The sequence below is a fragment of the Megascapheus bottae genome, chromosome 2 (assembly GCF_031878675.1).
Source record: "Megascapheus bottae isolate mThoBot1 chromosome 2, mThoBot2.hap1, whole genome shotgun sequence".
Lineage (NCBI taxonomy): Eukaryota > Metazoa > Chordata > Mammalia > Rodentia > Geomyidae > Megascapheus > Megascapheus bottae.
Genome location: NC_143510.1, coordinates 18,224,570 through 18,251,806, shown reverse-complemented (window position 1 = coordinate 18,251,806; position 27,237 = coordinate 18,224,570). Strand labels below are relative to the sequence as shown.

Here is a 27,237-nt window from a genome sequence, read left to right as displayed (position 1 = left end):
GCCCTTGGCAAGATTGTCATTTTCACAATGTTGATTCTTCCAATCCAGGAGCATGGGAGGTTTTTCCATTTCCTTAGTTCTACTTTAATTTCCTTTTTTAGGGTTTTAAAGTTTTCATCAAAAAGGTCCTTTACATTCTTAGTTAAGCTAATTCCTAGGTACTTTATTTTCTTTGAGGCTATTGTGAAAGGAGTTTCTTTCCTGATTATTGCCTCGTTCCTCTCACTGTTGGCGTAAAGGAAGGCAGTTGATTTTTGAGGGTTGATTTTATAGCCTGCTAGTCTTCCAAAGTTTTGAATCAGCTCAAGGAGCTTGGGAGTAGAGTCCATAGGATTCTTTAAATACAGAATCATGTCATCTGCAAAGAGGGATAGTTTTATTTCCTCTTTCCCTACTTGGATCCCCTTTGTGCTTGCTTCTTGCCTTATTGCACTGGCTAGGAATTCTAGTACTATGTTAAAGAGGAGTGGAGAGAGTGGGCATCCTTGTCTCGTTCCTGATTTTAGAGGGAATGGCTTTAGATTTTCACCATTAAGTGTAATACTAGCAGTGGGTTTCTCATACACAGCCTTTATTACATTGAGGAATGTTCCATGGATTCCTAGTTTCTACAGAGCTTTTAACATAAACAGGTGTTGGATCTTGTCAAATGCCTTTTCCACGTCTATTGAGACAATCATGTGATTTTTGTCCTTGCTCCTGTTGATGTGTTGAATTATATTGATTTGCGTATGTTGAACCAGCTTTGCCTCCCTGTGATGAATCCTGTTTGATCATAATTTCTCATTTTTTTGATGAGTTATTGTAGACGGTTGTCCAGTATTTTGTTGAGAAGTTTTGCATCGATGTTCATCAAAGAAATAGGTCTATAGTTCTCTTTCTTTGATGAATCTCTGTCTGGTTTGGGGATGAGGGTTATACTGGCTTCATAGAATGAGTTTGGTAAAGAATCTTCATTTTCAATTTCATTGAAGAGCTTGAGGAGTATTGGTGTGAGCTCTACTTTGAAGACCTTATAGAATTCAGCTGTGCATCCATCTGGCCCTGGGCTTTTCTTAGGTGGAAGTTCTCTAATTGCCATTTCTATTTCAGAGCTTGAAATAGGCCTGTTGAGTTGGGTTAGTTCTTCTTGGTTCAGTGTGGGTATGTTAATATTGGCTAGGAATTCATCCATTTCATCTAGATTCTCAAATTTGTTGGCATAGAGGTTTGAGAAGTATTCCCTCATGATATTCTGGATCTTGGTAATTTCTGTCATGATATTACCCTTTTCATCTGCGATTTTGTTTATTTCGATATGCTCTTCTTTTTTTGGTAAGATTTGCTAAGGGCTTGTCAATTTTCTTAATTCTTTCAAAGAACCAACTCCTTGTTTTGTTGATTCTTTCTATAGTTTTTTTGGATTCCAAATCATTTAATTCTGCTTTGATTTTAATAATTTGCTTTCTTCTACTGGGATTAGGGTTGGTTTGTTGCTCTTTTTCCAGGAGCTTAAGGTGAGACGTTAACTTGTTGGTTTGCAATTTTTCCAACTTGTTGTTGTAGGCACTCAGCGCTATAAATTTTCCTCTGAGTACTGCCTTTGCTGTGTCCCAAAGGAGTTGGTATTTTGTGTGCTCCTTACTGTTAAATTTCATAAACTGTTGGATTTCTGTTCTGATCTCTTCGATGACCCATTGGTGATTCAACAATGTGTTGTTCAGTCTCCATGAGTTACAGGGTTTTCGTTGGTGGAGATGTGTGTTCAGTTCCAGTTTGATGCCTTTGTGGTCTGAGAGTGTGCATCTGTCCAGGTTTGTTTTATGGCCTAAGATGTGATCTATTTTGGAAAATGTTCCATGTGCTGCTGAGAAAAACGTATATTGTGTTGTTGCTGGGTGGAATATTCTGCAGATGTCTGTTAGATCTAGTTGGTCTATATAGTTGTTCAGTTCTAAGGTTTCTCTGTTGAGTTTTTGCCTTGTTGATCTGTCCATAGGTGAGAGTGGTGTGTTAAAGTCACCGACAATCACTGTATTTCGATCTATGTATGGTTTCAGTGTAAGTAAAGTTTGCTTAATGAAGTTCGGAGCTCTGGATTGGGTGTGTAAATATTTAGGATCGTTATGTCTTCCTGGAGGAAAGATCCCTTTAGTAGTATGTAGTAACCTTCTTTGTCTTTTCTTACTAATTTTAGTTTGAAGTCTATTTTATCTGATATGAGGATGGCAACTCCAGCCTGTTTATGGGGGCCGTTAGCTTGATAGAGTTTATTCCAACCTCTCATTTTCAAAAGATGATGTTTTTGGGGGTAAGATGTGTCTCTTGAAGACAGCAGAACGATGACTCTTGCTTTTTGATCCAGCTAGACAGCCTGTGCCGTTTAATTGGAGAGTTGAGTCCATTGATATTGAGAGTTAGGATTGAGAGATATTTATTAGTTCCTACCATTTTTAAAAGCTTTTATTAGGGCCTGTGTCTTGACAGTTCTTGTGGTCCTTAGATGGTATGCTGTTTAGGTGCCATTTCTTTCCCTATATTGCATTTATTTTGGTTTTCTATGTATAGAACATCTTTGAGAATTCTCTGTAGTGTTGGTTTTGTTGCGACATATTGTTGCAGCTTTTCCCTGGAATGGAATGTTTTTATTGTTCCCTCAGTTATGAATGAGAGCTTAGCTGGGTACAGTATTCTTGGTTGGTAGTTATTTGACTTAAGGGCATGACATATATGCTTCCAGTCACTTCTTGCTTGCATGGTCTCTGCTGAGAAATCTGGGGTTATTCTGATTGGTTTTCTTTTATAGGTTACTGATTCCTTTTCCCTGGCTGCCTTTAGGATCCTTTCTTTGGTTTCTATTGATCCAGTTTGGATTACGATGTGGCGGTGGGATGTTCTTTTCTGGTCAGGTCTGTTTGGGGTTCTAAAAGCTTCTTGTATCTGGATGGGCCTGCCCTTCTGGATATTTGGGAAATTCTCTGAGATGATTCCCTGAAGTATATTTCCAATACCATTGACCTCTTTCTCAATACCAATTAGCCTTAAATTAGGCTTCCTAATTGTATCTTGGACCTCCTGAAGCGCTCTCTCATTTTTCCTAGATTTGGATTGACTCATTTTCTGTTCTTTCTCTATAATAACTAAATTATCTTCAGCCCCGCAAATTCTGTCCTCTGCATTGTCTAACCTGCTATCAAAGCTATCTACTTTATTTTTCATCTCCCTTGCTTCTAATTGCTCATTTTTGATGCCTTGCATCTCTTCTTTTAGATCATGTATGGATTTCTTTAGCTCCTTGATTTCCATTTGAGTGGTTAGTTCAATTCTTCAGTACCACGTGAACAGAAAAGGCTGGAATGTGATAGAGTGTTATCCTTGAACAAAAGAAGCTCTGGGGCAGTGCCCAGGCCCTGAGTTCAATCCCCCCAAGACTGGCAAAAAAAGAGAAAAACACAGAAATAACAGCACCTGCTTCATAAATCCTATGAACCCTTTGTGGAAGTTAATTTAAATCTAGTATACATAAAAAGACTGCAGTTTTGAAATAATTAGTCACAAGTAAATGCTAATTGTTTTTGCTAGTGTCTAATTCATATAAAAATATGAAAATCAAGCAGTAATGTGACAATGTAGTGTGTGTACTGTGTAGTAAATCTTTTTCTTGCACTTTGCAAGAGGGATATTTTTTGCTTTATGTCTTCATTTCTCTGCAGTGAGTTATTGGTATCTAAGAAACATGTTCATAAACATAAGACTTGATGCACTTTTTCCTCCCAGAGATGCTGGTTAGCAGTGCTAGTGCTGATCTGACTTTACAAGATAACTGTAAAAACACCGCCCTTCATTTGGCTTGTGGCAAGGTATGTACATATTTTCATTGTTAGCATCAACAGTGACATTAAAAGATTTTCTACATCACTAAAAATGAAAAAGGAAAGGCCCAAACCCTTCTTAGTAAGAACATAGAGTTTCTTGAATATTGGCTTACTAAGTTTTAAAACACAAAGCCCAACATACTTGTCCTTCTTTAAATCTCAATTTTTATTGTCTTCTCCCATTTACTTCTAATGTGTTTGGGCATATATTTATGACAGTAGCTGGAAAATATGTGGGATAGTGTTGAGTTTGTATGTATGAGTTTATATGTAAGTAGATTTGGGAATTGTTGGACTTATGCATTAATTTAATGGTGGCCATGTTTTAATTAAGAGCAGTTATTTGCCAAATTTTAGGGTCATGAAACTAGTGCCTTGTTAATACTGGAAAAGATTACAGATAGAAACCTCATCAATGCAACCAATGCAGCCTTGCAAACGTGAGTACTTTTGCTATCTAGTGTAAGCTTTTGATCTTTATAACTATAAAATAAGTTTTTAAAAAAATATTTGACTACTGGAATAGGTTTTTAGATACAGAAGCAGTGTGCAAAGTACAGATAGTAGCCAAATGCGGTACCACACATCTGTGGTCTCAGGAAGGATTATAAATTCAAAGCCAGCTTAAGCTACGTAGTGAGACCCTATGTCAAAAAAAAAGTTAGGTAATGGCTCATGTCTGTAATTATAGCTACTTAGGAAGCTGAGATCTGAGGATCATTGTTCTGAGCCAGTCCAGGAAGGAAAGTCATTAAGATTCTTTTCTCCATCTAACCACCAAAAAGCTGGAAGGGGAACAGTAGCTCAAGTGGTAAAGAACTAGCCTTCAGTAAAAAGGCTCAGGAATAGTGCCTGGGCCTTGAGGTCAAGACCCAGGACAGACACTTAAAAATATTTTTTTAAGTTTTTTTTTTTAATATTCTTTTTTTTATTGTAATTAATGGAAGGGTTACATTGTATTTGCCAGATAGAAGGTACATTACTTCACAAACATTCATACCCCTTCTCATGTTTTTGTCTTTAAGGTTTTTTTTCATATATTTTTTATTGTAATTAATAGAAGGGTTACATTATATTCGCCAGATAGAAGGTACATTACTTCACATACATTGATACCTTTTCTCATGTCTTGGTCCCCATTTCCCTCCCCACCCTACCCCTACCTATCTTGTTCTTTAAGTTTTTTTTTTTTTTAACTGAAAAAGTTCTTTTCTGAAATCACTATAACAAAGCTCTTACTAAACATTAAATTTAAAAAGAAGTACCACCTTTTTTGTGTTTTTTTGTTTTTGTTGGTTGTTTTTTTTGTTTTGTTTTTTTTTTTAGCACCAATACCTGGATTTGAAGTCAGGCATCAAGCTCTCTTACTCAGCTTCTTTCTCACTGCTCTCTAGTACTTGAACCACACTTCCACTTCTGGCTTTTTATTGGTTAATTGGAATTAAGATCTCTAAAGTATATATGCCTAGTCTGGCTTCAAATCATCTCAGCTTCCTGAGTAGCTAGAATTACTTTTGAAATAAAACTTCATTATTATTTTTTTTCTCAATGCATTTCTTCACACCATTTTCTGAGTGATGCAGTAGCTCAAGTGGTGGAGTGCTGGCCTTGAGCTGAAGAGCTCAGGGAGAGTGGCCAGGCCCAGAGTTCAAGCCCCACAGCCAACCAAAAAAAAGATATACAAGCTTCTAATTTGATGTGACACTGTGGCTCAATGGTAGAGCACTAGCCATGAGGAGCTCAGAGACAGCACCCTGGCACAGATTTCAAGCCCCCATGATAGACAAAAGTAAATAAATGAACTATTTTCTGAAAAAAATGTAGTACTATTATGTTTATTGTATGGAATTCAACTGTGAAAATGCTATTTGGCACTGCAGTAAACGAGGTAAGCCTTTTATGTATTTGTAAACTAAAAATGTTTTAGAAAATTGCTGAATAATGAGTAGGGCACTTTTGGGTTGACATGTCTACTAGTAACCCTCCCGTTTAGATCCATTCTCCCAATTTCTAGTTACTACTCCACTTTGAAATTTTGTAAAGAAAAAGCTTTGGGTGATAGACTAGAATTCTGGGTCTAGTCACATTCCATAAAAGTTCCAAAATTAGAGAGCCTATAGTCTGTTTTCAAAGGCTTTAGAATTTGTGCAATTCTAATTTACAGGTTTTATTATTGTCAACCTCATTTTTTAAGAACATGTTAAGAATACATTTTGTTTGGTTAAATCTTTTTAAACATAAACCTCAGAAGAATGAATTTATTTATTTATTCATTTATTTTGCCAGTCATGGGCTTTTAGCTTAGGGCCTGAGCACTGTCCTTGGACTTTCTCAAGGCTAGAGCTCTACCACTTGAGCCACAGCACCACTTCTAGCTTTTTCTGTGTATGTGGTACCGAGGAATCGAACTCGGGTCCTCATGCATGCTAGGCACTCTTCCACTAGGACAAAACTCCCTGCCCCTAAGTGAAATTTTTTTGACAGTGAAACCTGCTCATGGTTCCCAAAGTAAAATTTACATATATGCTTTCAGGTCCAACATACAGAGGTTCTGTTGTCCTCAGTCCACCTTCATAGATGGAGTTGTATGTCTGGGTTGTATGTCTGATTTGATAGTCAGGTATGTGCCTGTGTACAGGTACTGTACATACATATATGCATACAATTTTCTCCCCTCAGACCTCTGCATGTTGCTGCCCGAAATGGGCTAACAATGGTGGTTCAAGAACTTTTGGGGAAAGGAGCAAGTGTACTTGCAGTAGATGAAAATGGTAAGTAGGTATGGATTCTACTCCCTTAACCTGTATCTTACCTAAAAGCCTTTATTGTTTTAAAATCCATATTTGCAATAAAATAAACTTGGCAAAGAAGAGGACTAAAGTTAACACTGAGTAGAACTCTGTGGCAAAGGAACAGGGTGAGAACGATCTAGTAATGCCTAAATTCTCGTGTCATGTACAAACCAAAGTTAATGTTTACCACCCTTTATTTTCTAGCCTGAGTTTTATCAGCAAATATTTACAACTCCTTACTTATGTGTTCTGCAAAGCTTGTCCTTCCATTCATGGACTAGATGCTGCCCCTTATTGCCTCCTAGAGAATATCATTTTTGTATCTTGCAGTGATGATGTTTTATTCATTTTCTACATTATTTTCTGTACCTCACTCCTACAACTATATAAATATTCTGTTGCCTTGAAAAAAATCTTTCATTAATTTCACTATTAGTACGAGCTACTGCCTAGTTCTGCATTCCTTGTTGCAGCAAGAATTGGCTTTCTTCAGTCAGACCGTTGTCCCACCACATTGCAAAACTTACCAAGATCACTGTGGTTCTCTAAAATGTTGCATAGTTCTTTGTTCCCATTTCACTTGTCGAGTCACCTTTTGGCAGAAGTTTTTCCCTGTTTTCCTGTAATTGGCTTTCAGGACCCATACATTTCCTTGTGTTTTTCCCCACTCCTTGGTTACTGGTTACCCTTTTCCATTTTTTTACAAAATGTTACCCTCTTCCTAATGTGTTAATATTGGAGGGCTCCAGGACTTAGTCTTTGGATCTTTTTTGTTTTTCCTTCCTACAGTTCCTCTAGGTAATTAGATCCAGTCCTTGGTTCTAAAAAGTATTTGTATGCTAAGAATTCCTAAATTTATGTTGGCAGCCCACATCTCTCACATGAAATGTTTTAATAAACTTCTCAAACCTACCATGTTCCAGATCTAAACTGTCAGTTCTTTTTCCCTTCCCCTACCAAATCTGTTCTTCCCACAGCCATCTTGATCTCAGTTGAATACTTATTACTCAGGGTAAGTATGAGTTATCCTTGATTACACTTCCTACCCTTTCTCTCATGTCCAATGTACCCTTCTTCAGCATATACTGATGCTACTACCTTGAAAGTATATCCAGAATCTGCCAACTTCTTTCACCACCACTACTACCTCAGTGCATCCTTTGAGAACATGAGAATAGCTATTGATCAATAAGGCAGGAGGCAGAGGGGAAAAAAAGCAGTAGAAAGGGTTATTCTAATTCAAATGCTAATAGATTCACATTTAAAATACCATGTTGAAACCTCTTAGCACAATTAATACACACCTGAAAAAAATAAATAACAGGAAAGTAACAGGCTATGTTGTGGACCACAGATAGTGATAGGCAGTGGAGGTTAAATGGAAAGGGTATTAAGGATGAATATGATCAAAGTAGTTCGAAAATAAAAGAATGAAATTATTTCGGAAGGAGAGAGGGAAAGCCATAGGGGAGAATTTAACTAGAGTGCATTATATGCATGCCCTCCTCCCTGGTACAACTAAGGTATGCTAAAAACAAAGTGGTAGAGAGAGAGTTGAAAAGATGTTGCTCTTGAATTTCAGTTGATGCATAGCTCCTATAACAACCTTACAAACTCCTCCACCTAATTATCTTTTATAAATCTCATTTCCTGCTCTTCTCCCTCTACAGTTCATTCTGTTACCCTCTTCTTCTCTGTCACAAGGTACTTGTATGTGCATTGTGAGCTTTGTTCTGGCTGTTTGGCCTAGAACACACTGCCCTCCAAGCATTCTTTGACTAAATCCTTCACCTGTTTCAAGTCTTAGTTGAAATTCTATCTTCTAAATAAAGCCTAATTTGACTATTTGGAATACAACTTGCTGCATGTTCTTATTAACACTCAGTTCTTGTTAGTACCTCCTTTTTTAATAGCACTTATCTTTTAACATATATGACTTTATACTGATGAGTTATTTCTCTCTCAGAATGAATATAAGCTTATTAAAGCAGGGAATTTAAATGTTAGAAGAGGATCCAGAGACAGTAGGAGCTCTGTGGAATTTGTTGCTAAGTTCTGAGGAAACATTGTGGAATTAGACAAGTTACCTCTTTAGATAAAAGAATGAGTATAAACAGGCTTACTACAGTGCACATTCTTGGGAAAGTTTTTGGGTTTTTCGTTTGTTTGTTTGTTTATGGCTCATGGGGCTTGAACTCTGGGCCTGGGCTCTGTTCTGAGCTCTTCAGCTCAAGGCTACCACTCTACCTCTTGAGCCATAGCACCACTTCCCGTTTTCTGGTGGTTAATTGGAGATAAGAGTCTCATGGACTTTTGTACCCAGGCTGTCTTTGAATTGTGATCCTCAGATCTCAGCCTCCTGAGTAGCTAGGATTATAGGCGTGAGTCACTGCTTCTGGCTAAAATGGCTGTTTTTAAAAAGAGAAAAATGAGGTTTCCTAAATCAGTGGCAATATGCCATGAATAAAAATAAACAGAAGTGGAAATAGCCAAATACTTTATAGTTACAATGTGTAAACTATTGTATGATCACATGAAAAAATACTACATAAGAAGTGGTGTTGTGACCAATTGAACTGATGAAGAGTTCAGGGGTAGTACCCAGGCCCAGAGTTCAAGCCACACAATCGACAAACGAAAAGAAATACTACATAGCACTGAAAATTAACTGCAATTAGATAGTCTCACATAATGTTAAGCAAAACAATAAGTGCAAAAAAAAATCTATCCTGTACTGTTATATATAGCAAGAAAATGGTTACCACAAAAGTTGGAATGGTAAGAACCATCATGGAAAGAGGCAAAAGGTTATGATTAGGTAGGGGATATGTGATGCCTCTGGAATGCTGGTAATGTTGTTTTTCTTGACCTTGCTGATGGCTGTATGAATTTTTGTTTGATAATGTTCTGCTATTTAGAAAGTGAATGTGGTGCCAGACACCAGTGGCTCGTGCCTGTAAAAAGAACTACTTAGGAGGCTAAGATCTAAGGATTGTGCTTCAAAGCCAACTCGGGCATGAAAGTCCTTGAGATACGTATCTCCAGTTTACTGCCAGAAAACCGGAAGTGGCACTTAGGCTGAAGAACTCAGGGATAGCACTCAGGCCCAGAGTCCAAGCCCCATGGCCGATCAAAAAGAAAACAAATGTGGCTTTAAAATATACATATGTAAATGTGAAGGCTAAAATGTAAGTACAGTAGTAGGAAAAACACTAGATTTGCGGTAATAAAGAAGCTATAGACAAAAATTTTAAGATATTTACTCATACTAAATATCTGTGACTTAAAACAGTTTTCAATGGAATAATTGAAACTAGAAGGCACTTTTTTTTACCATCTTCTCTCCTACACATTCCCCCAAACTGGGTGGGTCTTGCACCAGTCAGAGTACCAATGTTTCCTCCTCAGCTTTCTGTATTAATACTTGTTCTTTTGTATTGTAGGGCCTCGTGACTTTTGCTAGAAAAGGAAATTGTATAAAGGAAACATAGTAGCAGGCTTTAAAATTCACTTGTTCTTCGGTGAAAAGAAACAAGTGTTATTCAATATAGAATGACAAGCATAATTCAGCATACATCTTTAGTACATGTTTGGTGCTCATTCATGAATCTTTTTACTTTATAGTTTCTTCTGTTTAAACTGTAAGGTCTTCTGCCCTAGATTTGAATTCTTTTTTTCTCTTTTCTATTTAATGAGACATTGAAATCACTTTGCTTAATTTATGACTAAAGCCAGAGGTGTTTGCCTCTTTATATTTAGTAAAGTCTTAGGGTGTTAATTTAAATTTTTTTTATCTTTTAGGCTATACCCCAGCTTTGGCATGTGCTCCCAATAAGGATGTAGCTGATTGCCTGGCTCTCATTTTGGCCACCATGATGCCTGTCTCATCAAGTATGCCATCCCTGACATTCAGTGCCATTAACCGTTATACCAACACCTCAAAAACAGTGAGCTTTGAAGCCTTGCCTATCATGAGGAATGAACCCAGTTCCTATTGCAGTTTCAACAATATTGCTGGGGAACAGGAGTACTTATATACCGATGTGGATGAGCTCAATGACTCTGATTCTGAGACCTACTGAAAGGCTGAGCCAAAAGTCTAAAGAAGTTTTGACACTAAAGCTTCAAGCTGTGCTTTTTCAGAAAATAAAAAGCACTTTCTTATTAAAGATATAAATTGAATCTAAGAAGAAAGAGTTCACACAGTGAAAGAATATAACAAATTGGATGCATTAGGAAGAAGAACTCTAAAGGCAAGTTTTGCAAAAGGAACCTCTAGAATCTTGATACTGACTTGACCAGAGGAAAACACACTGATGTCAGAGTGCTGTATGGAATTGTTTGATTTGGCTTTACAGTGCCAGAAATAATTTGGGACACTGTCTCCCTAACCCGCTTACACAGCAACACTACTGTAAGAGAAGACGACACTAGATTTAAATTTTATCAATAAAATACAACTAATTTTAAAGGCAATAAAAGTTTGGTACAGTAGACATTATGGCATATCAAATTGCCAAAGGACCAAATGATTTTTATAATAGAAGGCCATTTTCTGGAAACGGGAGTAGGTGAAATGAGGCATTATCTAAACCAAACTTCATTATTTCTGCAAAGGAAACTGAAATTTGATTTAAATACTGATTTTTATAAAAAGAACATCTGAAAGCCTTCCAATACTGTATTAAACCATGAGAGAAAGCAGGTGTATTTTTACATTTTTTTCTTTTACATAAAAATTTTAAAGTTCAAATTTTTATAATAGAATTGAAAACCAGCTGACTGGCACAGTATGGGTGAAAATACTTGTGACAAAGATATGAGATGGATTGAGATCAGGCTCTTGCCCACATTTGAATGGTTTGGATTAAAATTGAACTATTTTTTGTTTATGAAGGTAAATAATTTAATACACATAAATTCGTGAAGTAAAAAATTCAGCCCTATTGCAGCTAAGTGGTCCTGGGGAGTGGAATTTTCGGCCTCACTACTTCAGTGGTACACCCATGTCACTCAGTTACTTTTTGCCTCCACACTAGGCTGGGAGATTTTTGTTGTTGTCACTTTAATTTTGGAGTTTTAAAAAAGGTGAAATATCAAAAAATTCCTCATTCTTACATTAAACATCTTCAAGTGTCTTGGAAGGCATTTCTGTGTTAAATGAGATTGAAACAGCTCAAGCCTTTAGGTCTTACTCAGATTTCGAGAAGCATGTTTGGAACTGGTCACTATTTGGAAAGAGAAGCAATTGCCTGCCAAATTGAAGACCACTTTTTAAATAGTAAAAGAGAAAAGCTGACATGTAAACTTCTAATAACACTTCATATGGTTCCTTTTTTTTTTTTACTGTTAACTGTCACTTTCCCCAGTAAAAATGATTTCATTTATATAGGCAGTCTTACAATTCTGGCTAAAGTTCCATAAATTACATCAAAATGAAACTCAATTTTATTTTATCCTTTTTTGTATTGTGAAACTGGAAACTTGATGACATTGTAAATTATCAGCTGGTTTTTCTGAATATAAAGTGTGAAAACACAACAGTATTTTGATCTATTTGATAATTTTGTGGGGTTTTTGAAGAATTAATGAGCATGTACATAGAAATAGTGACTGCTTGAATACTGTATTTACTTGCACTCTTTCACAACAAGATTCCTGTATATTTTAGAGTATAATAAAACACAGATGTGAGTTGTATTTAATAAATAATGTATTTGTATCTGTGCATATTATCTAAAAATTATAAAGTTTCTAGGGCATTGACTACTAGATTTTACACAGTTTTTCTAAAATATTTACAAAACTTATAATCCCAACTTTTCTTTGTAATATAAAGAATTCATAACAAACCCTTCCTGATTATTAGTGGTAGGATGGGTAAATATGCATTTTAAAGACATTAGACTACATTTTCTATTGTACCTTTTGAAAAAATGAAAACTCAAGAGGATTCTATAAGTATACCATATGTGTGCTTTCTCTTTCCTTTTAGGAATTCTCTTCTGAATTCCCTGAGGGAATTTTCTAGAATCTCAGAATTGAAAAGAGACCTGAGGTTCATCCGGTCTAACCTCTTAACAAATGCAGGAGTCCCTTCTACAAGGGTGATCTTTCCACCTTCAATTCTTCCAGTGACTACCTCACCAAGCAGTCCATTCAGTTGTTGAGCAGCTCAAATGTTAGAAAGGTCTTCCTTAGATGGAGTTGAAGTCTCCCTCCTGGTAACTTCTGTCTTTGGGCCCAGGTCTGTCCTCTTGAAAAAGAATATTGGAAGGATGAATCTCTTGCCTTCTGCCATGTCTTCTCTCTTGCTCTTGCAGGCTGTTGGCTCCTTTGCTGAAATGACCTCCATAAGGACTCAGACACTCTGTTAGATTGAGCACATCTAATGAAGTATAAGGTGTAGCTATAAAGTAACAAGCTCTGTTAAATTTATTTCCACACAAACCAAAACTTAGATCCTGCATCACTTTATGTACATTGATGCTGTTACTGAAAACATTTGTTTCTAGCCTTCTAGGAAAGCTATTCCATTGCTTTATAATCGCATGTGTGCCTGTCTATCCCCCAGCTTGAGCAACCTACTTCCTTGGTGTGCACCTGATGAGGGAAATTCCCAAGTACTCACCCAGATAGTATTGAACAACACCAGTATTGGGATAAGTATGTGGACTACTTGAATGAATGGACACAATATCACAGTGAGTTCCTTTATAGTTACACCTTGCGTGTCAACCATTCAGGTCCTGTTCTGTTGTGCTTTTATCCTCACACAGAAGGATAAAGCCTGTTTCTTGAACGGCTCTCTTAACTTTTCTGCATGAAAGGTGACATCTCAAATAGCTGTTTTGCATTATAATATCAGCTTCTGCTCAGAAACAACTTTGGAGGAAATAGTGGTTATAGCAATGACTTCCTTTACCGAAGATTCAGCTCAAACAGTGCCATTTCATTCAAGAGAGCTCTAAATGTAGCTGTAAATTGGGGATTTCATTGGCTTATATTGGACCTTTTAAATAAAGATTTTTAATACAAAAATAAAGTGTCTTTCCTTCTTATATGTAAACAACTATTTTCTTAAAATATCACCAGTTCAATTTGTCTTTGTTTTGTTTTTGTGCCAATCCTGAGGCTGGAACTCAGGGCCTGAGCACTGGCCTTTAGTGTTGCTGCTCAAGGCTAGCATTCTACAGCCTTCATTTCTGACTTTTTGGTGGTTAGAGATGAGAGTTTCTTGAACTTTCCTGCCTCAGCCAGCTTGGAACCATGATCCTCAGATCTCAGCTTCCTGAGTAGCTAGGATTATAGGCATGAGCCACTGGCCCTCTGCTATGACAGGTTTTTGATCTTTAAAAATGAACTGGTTGGGGGCCGGGAGTTTGGTCTAGTGGTTAAAGTGCTTGCCTAGCATGCACGAAGACCCGGGTTTGATTCCTCGGTACCACATATATAGAAAAAAAGCCAGAAGTGGTGCTGAGGCTGAAGTGGTAGAGCTCTAGCCTTGAGAAAGTCCAAGGACAGTGCTCAGGCCCTGAGCTCAAGCCCAGGACTGGCAAAAAAAAAAAAAAAAAAAAAAAAATGAACTGGTTGGGGATGGGAGTTTGGCTGATTGGTAGAGTGCTTGCCTAGCATGCACGAAGACTTGAGTTTGAATCCTTGATACCACATACACAGAAAAAGCCAAAAGTGGTGCTGTAGCTCATGTGATAGAGCGCTACCCTTGAGGAAAGCCCAAGGACAGTGCTCAGGCCCTTAGTTGAGTCCCCAGGCCTGGCAAAAAAAAAAAAAAAAAAAAAAAAGCTGGTTTTGGAGACAAGAGGGAGGGTTTAGGATAGAATAAGAGAACAGAGGATACAGCCAAAGGAAATGTACTTGTTACCTGACTAAACCTGTGTGATTGTAATCGCTCTGTACATCACCTTTATAATAACAATTAAAAATGAATTTGCTTTTCAGTAAAGCTGTTTCAACACTTTAGATAAGATCCTATCTAAATGGAGTAGCAAGTATTTGTTTCTTGTGTTCTGTATGTTGAGGGGATAGGGATTTTAGCAATTTAAGTAGAAAGGCTGGAGGCATGGTTCAAGTGGTAGCACACCTGTGCAAATGCAAAATTCTGAGTTCAGTGCCCAGTAAGTAGAGCCAAAAGGAGAAAGTAATAAAAGGGTGATTTGCGATGAAAGTAAATTACTAAGAAACAGATATGTTGGAAGATCAGAACAAGCTTCCTGGGCACTGTGGAGGAACAAGTAGAATTTGAGGTGGTGGAGAGAGGAGCATGTGACACCCTAGGTAAGAACAACAGTAAGTCTTTAAAGGCAATTGGAGGATGAATGGGGTAGAGTGGAAATCAGACATAGCATTCCTGAGCATATAGAGTTCAGGAAAAGCTAGAAGAACAGTATAATAAATACATTAACAGAAGTAAAATAATTGGGTGGAAGGGCAGGTGAAGATGTTTTAAATCTAAAATTATCTCTATGAAGGTAACAATAATAGAACATGCCTATGCAGCATTAACTGTGTACCAAGCAAGGTTGAAAGTCCTTGAAATACATTCTTAATCCACACTACTATCCTGTGATGTGGAAACTATTAATAGCAGTACTTAACAGATTCAAGAGAGAAGTGAACTAACTTTGGCCCAAGATCACCTAGTTGGCAATTTATGAAACCTAGGTAGTCATTTCCATAGTCTGTACGTAAGTTCCTAGTTGTCTCTAATGTACTTTGTGGTCATTGTTAAAATGCCTGATTTTAGCTGGGCACTGGTGACTCATACCTGTGATCTTAACTATTCTGGAGATGTGAGACATGAGAGTTACAAATTCAAAGACAGCCTGCACAGATAAAATCTCTAGCTAACCAGCAAAAAGCCAAGAGACCTTGAGTTCCTACACAGAGAGGGGAAAAGGAAATGGATGATTTTGAGGTTGAGAAACGATTAGTTCTTAGGTCACGATTTTTAGAAGAAATACAAACCCATCCTTAACAGTTATTTATTGAACACATGCTTGTGCCAGAATATGCTACACCAGGCTCTTGGGCATAACATTGGTCTTCATGATACAGTGGACTGTGGAAGTCCAACACTTGACCGACATTATAGTTGCTATTGCTGTCTAACCTCCCTACATATCAGTTGCTTAAAATAATCATTCTCATGCCTTCTAGGTTGGCTTTCACACGCCTGTCTGACTGCTTCAAGCTGGGGCTTCAGCAGGACTGCCACCTGTTAGGAGTTGGACTTCATTCTGCACCGAATTCACACTTGGATCTAGGCAGACATGTGAACGTTGATCTTCAGAAGTTCTCATGGTTATGGCAGGAACACAGGAAGGCAGGCCTGATCACACCAATGGTTTGTACTTCTGTGTGTACAAACACACAGCTGGCCATAGCAAATCACATGTCAGGCCCAGCCTTACTGGGTTGAAGATGGTTTGGGTTCCGTTTCCACCAGTCACAATTCTAAAATGAGTTGTCCTGTTCATTGCTGCTTTCAGATTTTCAGTAGACATCTTGGAAGTCTTTATGCCGTCTATTCCTCACTTGAATGTATGTATGTTTATGTGGGTGGGGGAGCTGCTGCTGCTAAGGGTGTGCTTGCTAGACTAATCCTCAACCTTCTTCAAGAAATTGAGATGGGATCTTACTATGTGACCTGGCCTCAAACTTGAAATCTTCCTGCTAGGGGTTGCCAGAAAACTGGAATTAACCCATCTTATACTACCACCATTCTAGTATGGGTGCTCCAAATGTGAAAGTAGGTAGCAAAAATTTTGAGTTATAAAGGAAGAAAAGCCTTCTTGCCCACCTTAGTCAGTGTTGAGAAGAATGGAGCATCAGTCTCTTCAATGGTATCTTTCTGTGATCCTCCTGGTGAAAAGGATGGTGGTAGGGTTTGGCCAGTGGCCACCCTTAGGACAGAGAAGAAATGCTGATGTTCAACCCTGTCCACTCAGTCTCTGTGTTTGCTCATTGGTGCTTCTCATTTCTTTTGGCTGTCACACACTGCATTCTGTGTGCTGCCTGAAATAGAATTAAAAGGATCCATTCAGAGAGTGGATAGTCCCCTCCTTCAAATTTCAGACATGAATTTTTTTTTCTTACTTTTTGGTGGTGCCTAGATTTGAACTCGGTGCCTTCTACTTGTGAGGCAAGTGTTTTATCACTTGAGCTTCCCACTCAGGTTTTAATTCATTTTTTTAATATTTTTATTCAAGTTTTAATTCTTAAATCTTGTTTTCTGTTCAGCAAACTTTTTTTTTTTTTTTTTTGCCAGTCTTGGGCTTGAGCTCAGGGCCTGAGCACTGTCCTTGGACTTTCTCAAGGCTAGAGCTCTACCACTTGAGCCTCAGCACCACTTCCAACTTTGTTCTATGTATGTGGTACCGAGGAATCGAACCCGGGTCTTCATGCATGCTAGGCAAGCACTTTAACCACTAGGCCAAACTCCCAGCCCCTCAGCAAACTTTTCTAAAGTGCATTCTCAGTGACAGTCTTTTAAATAGTAAAGGTACTCTAGGACATCACAATGAACCAGATAAACGACAAAGTTTCATGAAAGTGGGAAACATAAGACAAAGATTCCAGCTGACTCCTTGTCAGAAACTGAGTAGCTGAACTCATCTGTGATTGAGAGCTCATTTATGGACCCAGAGGATCACACAAGCACATTTCTGGTAAGTACAAGAATGCTTCAACTAACTAATAAAGGCAGAAAAAGGTAAATGGAGATGGTAAGCTAACCCAACAAAATGTGACGATTCTGAGTAAGGCTAATGGGAGAATCATTTATCCTTTGAATAAAGAAGGGAGCTGGTTTATTGAAGGAGAGGTGTTTCTGGTTTTGTCGGTTTGATTTTGGTTTTGCCAATACCTGGGTTTGAACTGGACTTCATGCTTGTTTATCTTGTTCACCCAGCTGGTACTCTTACTGCTTTTATGGAAAGACAAACTGTTTGTTTGTTTGTTTTTGGACAGTCTTTCGTCTTGAAATCGGGGCCTGTGTGCTGTCCTGAGCCACAGCTCCACTTCCAACTTTTTGGTGATTAATTGGAGAAAAGAGTATCATGCACTTTCATGCCTAGGCTGATGCTGAACCTCGATTATCAGTTCTCAGTGTTGTGAGTAGCTAGGATTACAAATGTGAGCCAATGGAGAAACTTCCAAAGGCCCTTCCTCTCATTTTCATATGGCCAAAGCTTTTTGACTATAATACCCTGGTCTTGTTCCTTTTAGGAACTGAAATTCAGGTCTTAGTTTTCATCCTCTTAAAACACTGGTTGCTCAGCTTCAAGGAGACAAAGCTCTACCCACCAAACACCCTTTCTTCGAATTGTCTTCATTCATTCTCTGGTTTGACATTGACATTTCCTGTTGGAAAGGTAAACACAAACTACAATAACTTCCCACACTTGTTGAGTTTTGCTGCCTCAGTCAGAGATGAGGGCTTATACCAAGGTTAAGTGTAAGATACACTATTGACATAAATTGTGCATTGATTGTTTCTACTAGAGCTGAGCCAGGATATTTTATAGTATCTGCTGTTACTTTGAGTATCAGAAATGAGCCAATTTACCATATCCTCTGTCTACTAGATCAGTATAAATTTCATATTTTAAGGGCATAATGCTTCCCTGCTCTCTGAAAGTATGTATTGTGCAGTCTTCATTGCAATCATGGAGCCAGATGCTCGTGGCTCATGCTTGTAATCCAAGCTGCTGAGGAGGCTGAGGTCTGAGGATCCCAGTTCAGAGCCAGCCCAGGTAGAAAAGTCAGTCTTTATCCCTAATAAACTACTCAGAAGATGCCAGAAGTGGTGCTATGGCTTACACAGTACTGCCCTTGTGTGTAAAGAGGTTCAAGGACAGCACCTAGGCCCTAAGTTCAAGCCCCAGGAAAAGGGAGGGATAGGACAATAGATAGTCAACCAACTAGAATCCTTATCAATTATACATCCCACAAGGGCCTAATAACCAAAATATACCAAGAGCTCAAAAAACTAAAGCCATCCCCAAATTAACCCAATAAATGAACAAAGGAATTAATGAGAGATTTCTCAGCAGAAGAATGGCCAATAAACACATGAGAAAATATTCATCATCCATTGCCATAAAGGCAATGCAGAACAAAACAACATTGAGATTTCATCTCACCCCAGTAAGATTGGACAACATCAATAGTTTGAACAATAACAAATTCTAGCATGGATGGGGAAAGGAACCCTAATTCACTGTTGGTGTTGGTGGGAATGTAAATGAGTACAACCACTTTGGAAGGTGGTTCAGATGTTTCTCAAAAAGGTAAACAGACATAGAGGGCCCAGGAGTGTGGCCAGGTAGTAGAGTGCTTGCCTAACATTCATAAAGCCCTGGGTACAATTCCTTGGTACCACATACACCAAAAAAAAGCCAGAAGTGGTGCTATGGCTTAAGTGGTGGAATGATAGCCTTAAAAAAGCCCAAAGACAGTGCTGAGGCCTTGAGTTCAAACCCCAAAATTGGCACACACACAAAGAAAGTAAACATGAAACTGACCTGTGACCCAACCATACCACTATACCACTCTTCGGCATCTCCCCAGAATATTTCAAGTCAGGATATGGTAAAGACACTTGCACATCCATGTTCACTGCTGCACTATTCACAATAGCCAAGTTAGGGAAACAGCAGATAAGCAGATCAATACAATATGGTACAGTAGAATGTTACCCATTAGAATTTAATAGGAAGTGGATGGACCCAGAAAACAATCATGTTAAGTTAAGCAAGCCAGGCTCAGAGAGACAACCTGTATATTTTCTTTCACATGTGGAAACTAGACTGAGGCTCAAAGCCAGCCTGAGCATGAAAAATTGGTGTGTTACCCCACTCCCCAAAAAAAGAATGCTTTGAGCATAAAAACTCAAAGGCAGCTCCCAGGCCCTGAGTTCAAGTAGAAACATGTTTTGGAGCCTGGGAAAAGGAATCACAGGATGGAAGGAGGAAAGGTAAGCAAATGTAGTCATATTCAATGTAACTTGAGGATAATGAGGGGAGAAATGGTGCAAACAAAGGAAGGGGTGACATTGCCCAGGAGTGACTTATGGAATTGAAATCCCTTTGAACTTAGTGACTTTTTAAGGACTTGATGCAGACAGTTTGTGCAGTTGGTGGTTCATACTGTAATTATGGCTACTCAGATTTGGAGGATCAAGGTTTGAGGCCAACCCAGCCCTTTCTCCCTCCCCCCAACCCCCCCCCAAAAAAGCCCAAGAGACTCATTTCCGATCAACCAGCAAGGGAAAAAAAAAGAATAGCCAGGCGCCGGTGGTTCACACACCTGTATCCTAGCTACTCAGGAGGCTGAGATCTGAAGATCGCTGATTGAAGCCAGCCCAGGCTGAAAAGTCCCTATGACACTCATCTCCAGTTAGCCACTAGAAAATCAGAAGTGGAGTTGTAGCTCAAGTAGTGGAATGCTAGCCTTGAGCAAAAGAGCTCAGAGACAGTGTTAGGCCTTTGACTTCAGGACCCACAACCACCAAACAAACTGGTGATGTGGATTGTGGTATGGTAGAATGCCAGCCATGAGCAGAAAAGAGAGGCCTAGTGAACAAAAGACACTAAATTCAAGCCCCACTGGTGCACACACCAAAAGACTACATCTAGTGCATACAGACCTACAGATTTTACCAACATACATTGTACACAAATATTAAGCATCCCTGGTGCATAACAGCTTCTATGGTGGCCCATTTTAAAAGTCTGGATACACAGGCCATTATGTTTTATGTGAGCTGATAGGATGGGAAAGCAGAAAGCACTGTACTCAGAAAGAAGACTAGAACTACATCTGGCCAGGGGCTGGGGAAAGGGTCTGGGCGATTCTCCTGGGAATGTCTTAAGGAGGAGCAGAGGCTCCTTCCTGGGGGGAGGTGAGAACTAGGTGGCTCTGCCACTTACAGCCTGGGTGACCTCTTAACCCTTAGTTTTCTTGGCTATGAAACAATGGTAATGTCTCACAAACATTGTTTCAAAACTTCTGTTTAATTTTGAAACAATACTTTTACTAATTGTGAGGCTGCAATGGGAATTAAATGAGAATATGTAGAAAGGATCTGTGCCTAAATGCATTCAGTAAACATGAACTATTTTTTTCCATATATTTTTTATTGTAATTAATAGAAGGGTTACATTATATTTGCCAGATAGAAGGTGCATTACTTCACATACATTGCTACCCTTTCTCATGTCTTGGTCCCCATTTCCCTCACCCCCACCCCTCATCTTGTTTTACCCCCTTCCCTATCCAATTTCTATATCCAATATATCAGATAACAAAGTGAGATACTGTAGCAATATGAGATATCCAAGGGATAGCAAAAGAGATAACATAGTACATTAAGGACAACAGTCACTCATTATATGGCTTTTGTTTCTATATCCTAGAAGTCCTTTCATTTAGTGTCATACTATATGGTCTTAAGTATCTAGGTTTTGCTCTATTGTAAATCTCTGCTAGGAGAGCCCAAGGTTTCTACTGATTATGACAAATGAGGGAAACCATTGAGACTAAGTTCCTTTGAGTCTGGCTTACTTCATTTAATATGATTTTTTCTAAGTCTTTCCATTTCCTAACAAATGGGGCAATGTCATTCTTTCTGACAGCAGCATAGAATTCCATTGTGTACAAATACCACATCTTGTTGATCCACTTAGTTGAGGGACTTCTGGGTTGGTTCCATATCTTTGCTATGGTAAATAGTGCTGCAATGAACATCGTTGTGCTAGTGGATTAAATCTGTCCTTATTTCTGGACAATTGGGTAAATGCCTAGTAGTAGAATTGCTGGGTCATAGGGGAGCTCTATGGGTAAACATGAACTATTATGCTCACATACTCCATTGGTTTATGGGAAGAATTAAATGAGACTATGAACAGCCTAAAACCGGAACCCTGCTGCTTTCTGACTGATGTTTGAGTAAAGTACTTGGAGCCATTCTGATCTCTCTAGCTGCTGGGGAATGATAGGAAGGCTTCATGGAAAACCTAGAGTAGGTGTTGCTGCCAGCACATTCTGTTCCCTGATGAACGCATGCCCTTCTTTGAAAAAATAGCGGTAGAGTCATTAATGCTAAGTAATTAAAATTAGCATATCTGCTGTGTTCTGCATCCTATAAGATGTCAAGGTAGGAATTCTAACCTCTGAAATGGGGTTGGGGACATACTACCTGCCAAGAGAAATGAAAGTGTGAGTCCTTAGGCCAAAGGTGGCCACTGATCTATTTCTCCCTCCTTCTTAGGAGTGGCGTTGCCTTAGTGTCCCTAGCTCTCTAGGTCACTGTGGAGGTGATGTCTCATGCAAGCATAGGACTGGAGCTTAAATAGCAGTAGTGAGACCCTGGTTAGTGATGCTTCCTAAGCTAAGAGTTGGGCCATATGGCTCTGGAGATGACCTGAATACAGAGAGGACCACAGTTTGTATTATTCCCAGCAAGATCAGGAACATGTGCCATGTTCCATGTATTGTTCAGAAACTTGATCAAAGCAGCTTGATTTCCATAAGATAGTGATCTGAATATCTAGTGATGTCCTCAGGCAAAATAGACATGTGCAGTGTGTACATAGTTGCTGTCTGGGGGCTTATGGGACAGTGATGGTTGATGTGGCACCCAGGGACACATTCTGTCTCTGGAGCACCTCTTGGGTAGCAGGTGCCGGTGGAAGATATGCCTTATCAACCAGAGGAGAGGCATTCCAGGGGCTGTCACACATGTTCCATGCTGACCAGAGCTTTGCTAGACATCACAAATCCACAGAGCCAGCACAGCATGTTCTCACTGAAATACTGTCCTCAACTGTTTTCTTCACGGTAGAAGTTAGGACCTGTGTTTCTGATATGTTTTGTATGAATCTGTGTTTTTTTGGTCATTCGGGGGGCTTGAATTCAGTCAGGGCCTTGGCACTGTGCCTGAGCTTTTGTGCTCAAGTCTAGTGCTCTACCACTTTGAGCCACAGTTCTACTTCTGGTTTTTAGGTTAATTAATTGGAGATGGACTTTCCAACCCAGGCTAGCTTTGAACTTGGATCCTCTAATCTCGGCATCCTGAATATTAGGATTACAGGGGTGAACTACTAACTCCTGGCTGGTCCTCATGTTTTTAAAACTGGAGATACATTATTTGTATGATTCAGGTCTTGAGAAATCTGAGGGATTCCGTGGAAAGGTGCCATTGAGCTGGCCTTTCCCGAAAGGCCCTGGGATCATCCCCACCTAAGAAAAGTATTTGCCTGGGGCAGGGAAAAGTTATCTGCTTGAAGAATATACTAATGTACCTCATTGCTGTTAATAATTAAGTGGGTTTATAATAAACACCTTTAATGACTTTCTCAAGTATAGACTATCCCTAGATTTAAAACTTACGTTGTTTACAGCTGAATGACCTTTAGCCAGTTGAGCCTGTCTCAAATTTTCCTCATCAGTAAGATAAGGGAATAATAAAAATATAAGGGTTATTGGAAAGATTAAGTAAGTTAACTGCCTGGCTGTAACAGTAAGAATTCAGTAAATAAAATCTGATACTGGTAACTCAGCTTACTTTGAGGTAGATTTAAAATAGCCACCAAATCTTTCACATTCCTCCCACTGACAGATGGGGCCTGTTTCTCTTGCCCTTGAGTCTAGGAGGGTTCTGTAGCACCTTTTCTGACAGACTAGGACAGAAGAGTCACTGTGCTGCCACTTTAGGAAATTGACAACCCTCCTCCTCTTCCTGTGTTGCACAGGAACCCTGAAGAGACCTAGAAGTCCAGGCCGCTGATGGAGCACATGGAGCGGCCCAGCCATCTCCAGCTAGGAAGCTTCCCATAATCACAACACTGGTCATGGAACTCTAAATGAATTTCACAGATGAATGAGTTGGGAGAGAGTGGGTAGCCTCCAGCACTAGGGAGTGATGATTCACATAACAAATTAAGTCTTTGTTTTTGTTTGTTTTACCAAGTATTCTATAAGCTTCTTAGTTTTCTGTAGACACACTGTTTAGTCCTTATTTACTATTAGAGCAACAGGAAAAGAATGAACATCTGAAGGTTGAGCTGGAATTTCTGGTTTAACCACCTTTTTCCAAAAACAGGACCCACAGAGGGGACAGAGCATGCTTGTGCCTAGCACCACACAAAGTAAGAGGGAAGGCAGGCCTCCCAGAGAAGCACCCTGAAAATCTGGGTGTATTATTTCTTTTTTTTTTTGAAACATTACTATGAAGAAACAGGTGTGTATTGTGATGGCCCTTCATCCATTTTCTATGGTCAACCTGCCTTTCCTTGGAAAGATCTAACATGGACTTTTCAGAGGTTTTTAGGATATTAGGATCATATGGTGATTTATTACAAAATAATAAAATCCTTTTCACCCTTTGCATCTGCACTTACAAGGCAAAATAGTGACATTCATCTAATTATATCTTCATCTTTGTGTTTGATCAGTTCAATAATTTTCCTCAACTATATCAAACTCCTAGCACAGTTTACCTCCCATAAGCCACCGTTGAGCTAAAAAGCATTTTACAGTTCAGGAGGTACAAACTTTATGCTTTTAGTTGTTGCTGAAATTTTAGATTGTAATGGGAATTTTTGTAAACACAAATGCTTTCCTGTTATATGTGCACAGAGGAATTATTTTTTTCTTCTGTTTAGTTTCTAATACTCCTTTAAAAACTGGAATCCTAGCTGAGATCTGAGGCTCAAGGTTCAAAGCCAGCCCAGGCACAAAAGGACCTGAGACTCTTACCTCCAGTTAACCTTCAGAAAATGGAAAATGGGGCTTGGCTCAAGGGTAGGGTGGTAGCCTTGAGCTGAAGAGTACAGGGACAACGCCCAGGCTGAGTTCATGCCCAATGCCCCTCCCCCCCCCAAAAAAATCCAAGAGACACTTATCTCCAATTAACCACCAGAAAACTGGAAGTGGCACTGTGGCTCAAGTGGTAGAGTGCTAGCCTTGAGCTGAATTGCTCAGGGACAGAGGCCAGGCTCAGAGTTGAAACTCAATGACCAACCAGGGGGAAAATTGATGCAAGAGTAGGGTGCCAGTGGCTCATGCTTGTAACCTTAGCTACTCAGGAGATTAAGATCTGAGGATTGTTGCTCAAAACCAGCTCTGGAAGGAAAGTCCATAAGACTCAAATCTCCAAATAATCATCAGAAAACCAGAAGTAGTACTTTGGCACAAAGTGGTAGAGTTCTAATCTTGAATGAAAGAGTTCAGGGACAGCACTAATGCCTTGATTTCAACTCCATACCTTGAGAAAAAATTGGTTTCAAAGAACAATTTTCTTTTTTACCCTAAACATATTTGGTTTAAAAAAAATGGCAATTGATCCAGACACCAGTGGCTAACACCTATAACCCTAGGTACTCAGGAAACTGAGGTCTGAGGATCACAGTTCAAAGCCAGCCCAGGCAACACCTTCTGAGATACTCTTATCTCCAATTAACTAGCAAGATGTCAGAAATGGAGACGTGGCTCTAGTATACACACACACACACACACACACACACACACACGAGGCCATGAGCACATTAGCCTCTCTAGAGAGCTGGCAGGTGCTGAGCCTAGACTGTCTAGGATGAGACAGAGTTTTTACCTCCTCTAGGAACAGATCTTTGCAGTCTCTCGCTGTGCCTCCCACTTCCTTTGTGAGAAAAGCCATGCTGGGCACAGCTGCATGTGGGGAAGCCACATCGACCACACAGCTTCCCCCTAGTCTACCTCAGCCAAAAATACTCTTGGTTTCCTGCCTTGGTGCTATTGCAAGATTGTCATTTGCTTCCTGAACTTCAGGATCACGGTTGACAAAAGCCTATCGTAACCATTAGTCATCCTTCTGTTTTGTTCCCTAAAAATAATTTTTATTCATTTTTCCACTCTTTATTTTATGCTGTCATTTGGCAAACTACTTTTAACTGTAAAAGTCACTTTACAACCATTATTTGCTTGTCCCTTTATTTTTTTGCATCAGGAACAATTCATCCCAAATTCTTATAAGAAGTATCTCAGAAAAGTTCATAGGTTCCACTTGGCAGGGCAGAGTGTGGACCCAAAAGGCACTGAGTTGCCTGTTGCGTGAAGTAGTTCCACCATTTCTGGATTTAGAACTGATCTTTCTGTTTCTCAAGCTAATTTTGAGTTATCTTGGCTTCCCAACTAGTGTGCTGTTTTAAGATGCTTTCTGTGTCTCTGGGGTCTGGGCAGGGAAGCAGGATGGGCTGTGGACAGCCACATCTGGAGCCACACCCAGCCTGCAAGCTCACTTCGAGAGAGCCTGTCATCTGGTGGGAGAGGTCCAGCTCCCATTCCAGGGGGACTTCCCAGGGCTCTGGGATCTCAAGGCTTCCTGTGGGATTCTGAGGGAGCTCTTCTGTATTTCCTGGAGATGTGACTCATCCCAGGCCTCGAGAGGGAGCAGGGAGTGTGAGTCAGCCAGGCTGTAAAGCTTTGCTTCTTTCTCTCTTGGCACCATCCACATGCATGGCCCAGAGGGAAAACTGGGGCACAGAAGGCTGAAATACACTAGCAAGGCCAGTCCAGTGCAGAGGGAACCGGGGAGCTTCTGGCTCCAGAATCCATGTTCAATTAATTATCCTAGAAAAGGGAAGGTCTGGAAAGCTATGCTTTGTACTAGTCTGGGGAGGAAGTGAGGGTTTAAACAATGTACTGTTCTGAAAAAAATTTTAAAAAGGAGTCAAAAACTAAGTAAAATAACTAAGGCAAATCACAGACCAGTTGTTCTGTGTTTTAAAAACATCTACAAGTTATTAAGCATAGGCTTACAATTCAGATCCACTTTATACAGTAATCAATGGCCCCCAAATGTTCTCATACCATTATGATATAGCATCTGGAATGACTGTTTGTGAAGCCTCTGTTCTGTATTTTCATGAACACTAAAAACAACTGGTCAGGCATTAAAGGAATGTATAACCCAAATGTACCCTCCGTAGGAACTCTTGCAGCTGATCTCTAGAGGAGCTGGGCCTCCTTGCAACAGAATAGCTTAGTAGTCCTGCAAACCGAATGACACCAGTGTCACTTCATCCTGCACAGCTGGGCAGCCTGCCCCAAGTTAACATGACTTACTAAGGTCCCTGGAATCCCTGGATGAGATGTAAGAATTGTATTACTCAGCCCTCCTTAGCTACCCCTCTCTGTTCAACAGTCTCTACCTCGGATCACAGCCCTCTCTTTCCCCACTTATTCCAAGTCCTGCCCACACATTCCACAGACTGACAGAAAGCAGATGTGAGCAAAACCTTGTCTATTTTTAAAGGGGTGTTTGCAGGTCTGTGTTTCTATGTTGCACCATGGCTCCAGTGTTGCTATGCACACTGCGGAGTTCTCAAGGACCAGACAGAACACAGCACAGCTTTTGCTTTGAGAATTTGTTTCTTAGAAAATGGATGAGGTAAGCTGGGCACCAGTGTAGCTCATGCTTGTAATCCTAACTGTTCAAGAGGCTGAGATCCCAGAGGATCACGATTCAAAGCTAGCCTGGGTTAGAAAAACTGAGATTCTAATCTCCAATTAACCATCATAAAACCAGA

General features: G+C 39.5%; 1 protein-coding gene across 7 annotated transcripts in view; it reads left to right on the top strand.

The window, feature by feature from the left end:
- The window catches only part of Ankrd28 (ankyrin repeat domain 28), a 141,354-nt gene extending 127,605 nt beyond the window's left edge, over positions 1-13,749 (top strand). For 6 of the 7 annotated variants that reach the window (XM_090321755.1, XM_090321784.1, XM_090321777.1 and 3 more), the window contains 4 exons: positions 3,757-3,839; positions 4,212-4,294; positions 6,534-6,625; positions 10,448-12,187. In XM_090321755.1, coding sequence (XP_090177881.1) covers positions 3,757-3,839; positions 4,212-4,294; positions 6,534-6,625; positions 10,448-10,728 — 539 coding nt within the window. In that variant the 3' untranslated portion in view covers positions 10,729-12,187. Of the gene's footprint in view, positions 1-3,756; positions 3,840-4,211; positions 4,295-6,533; positions 6,626-10,447; positions 12,188-12,641 lie in introns of those variants that run through there. The other variant, XR_016533215.1, reaches the window with a different exon arrangement.
- Positions 13,750-27,237: the final 13,488 nt, after the last annotated feature.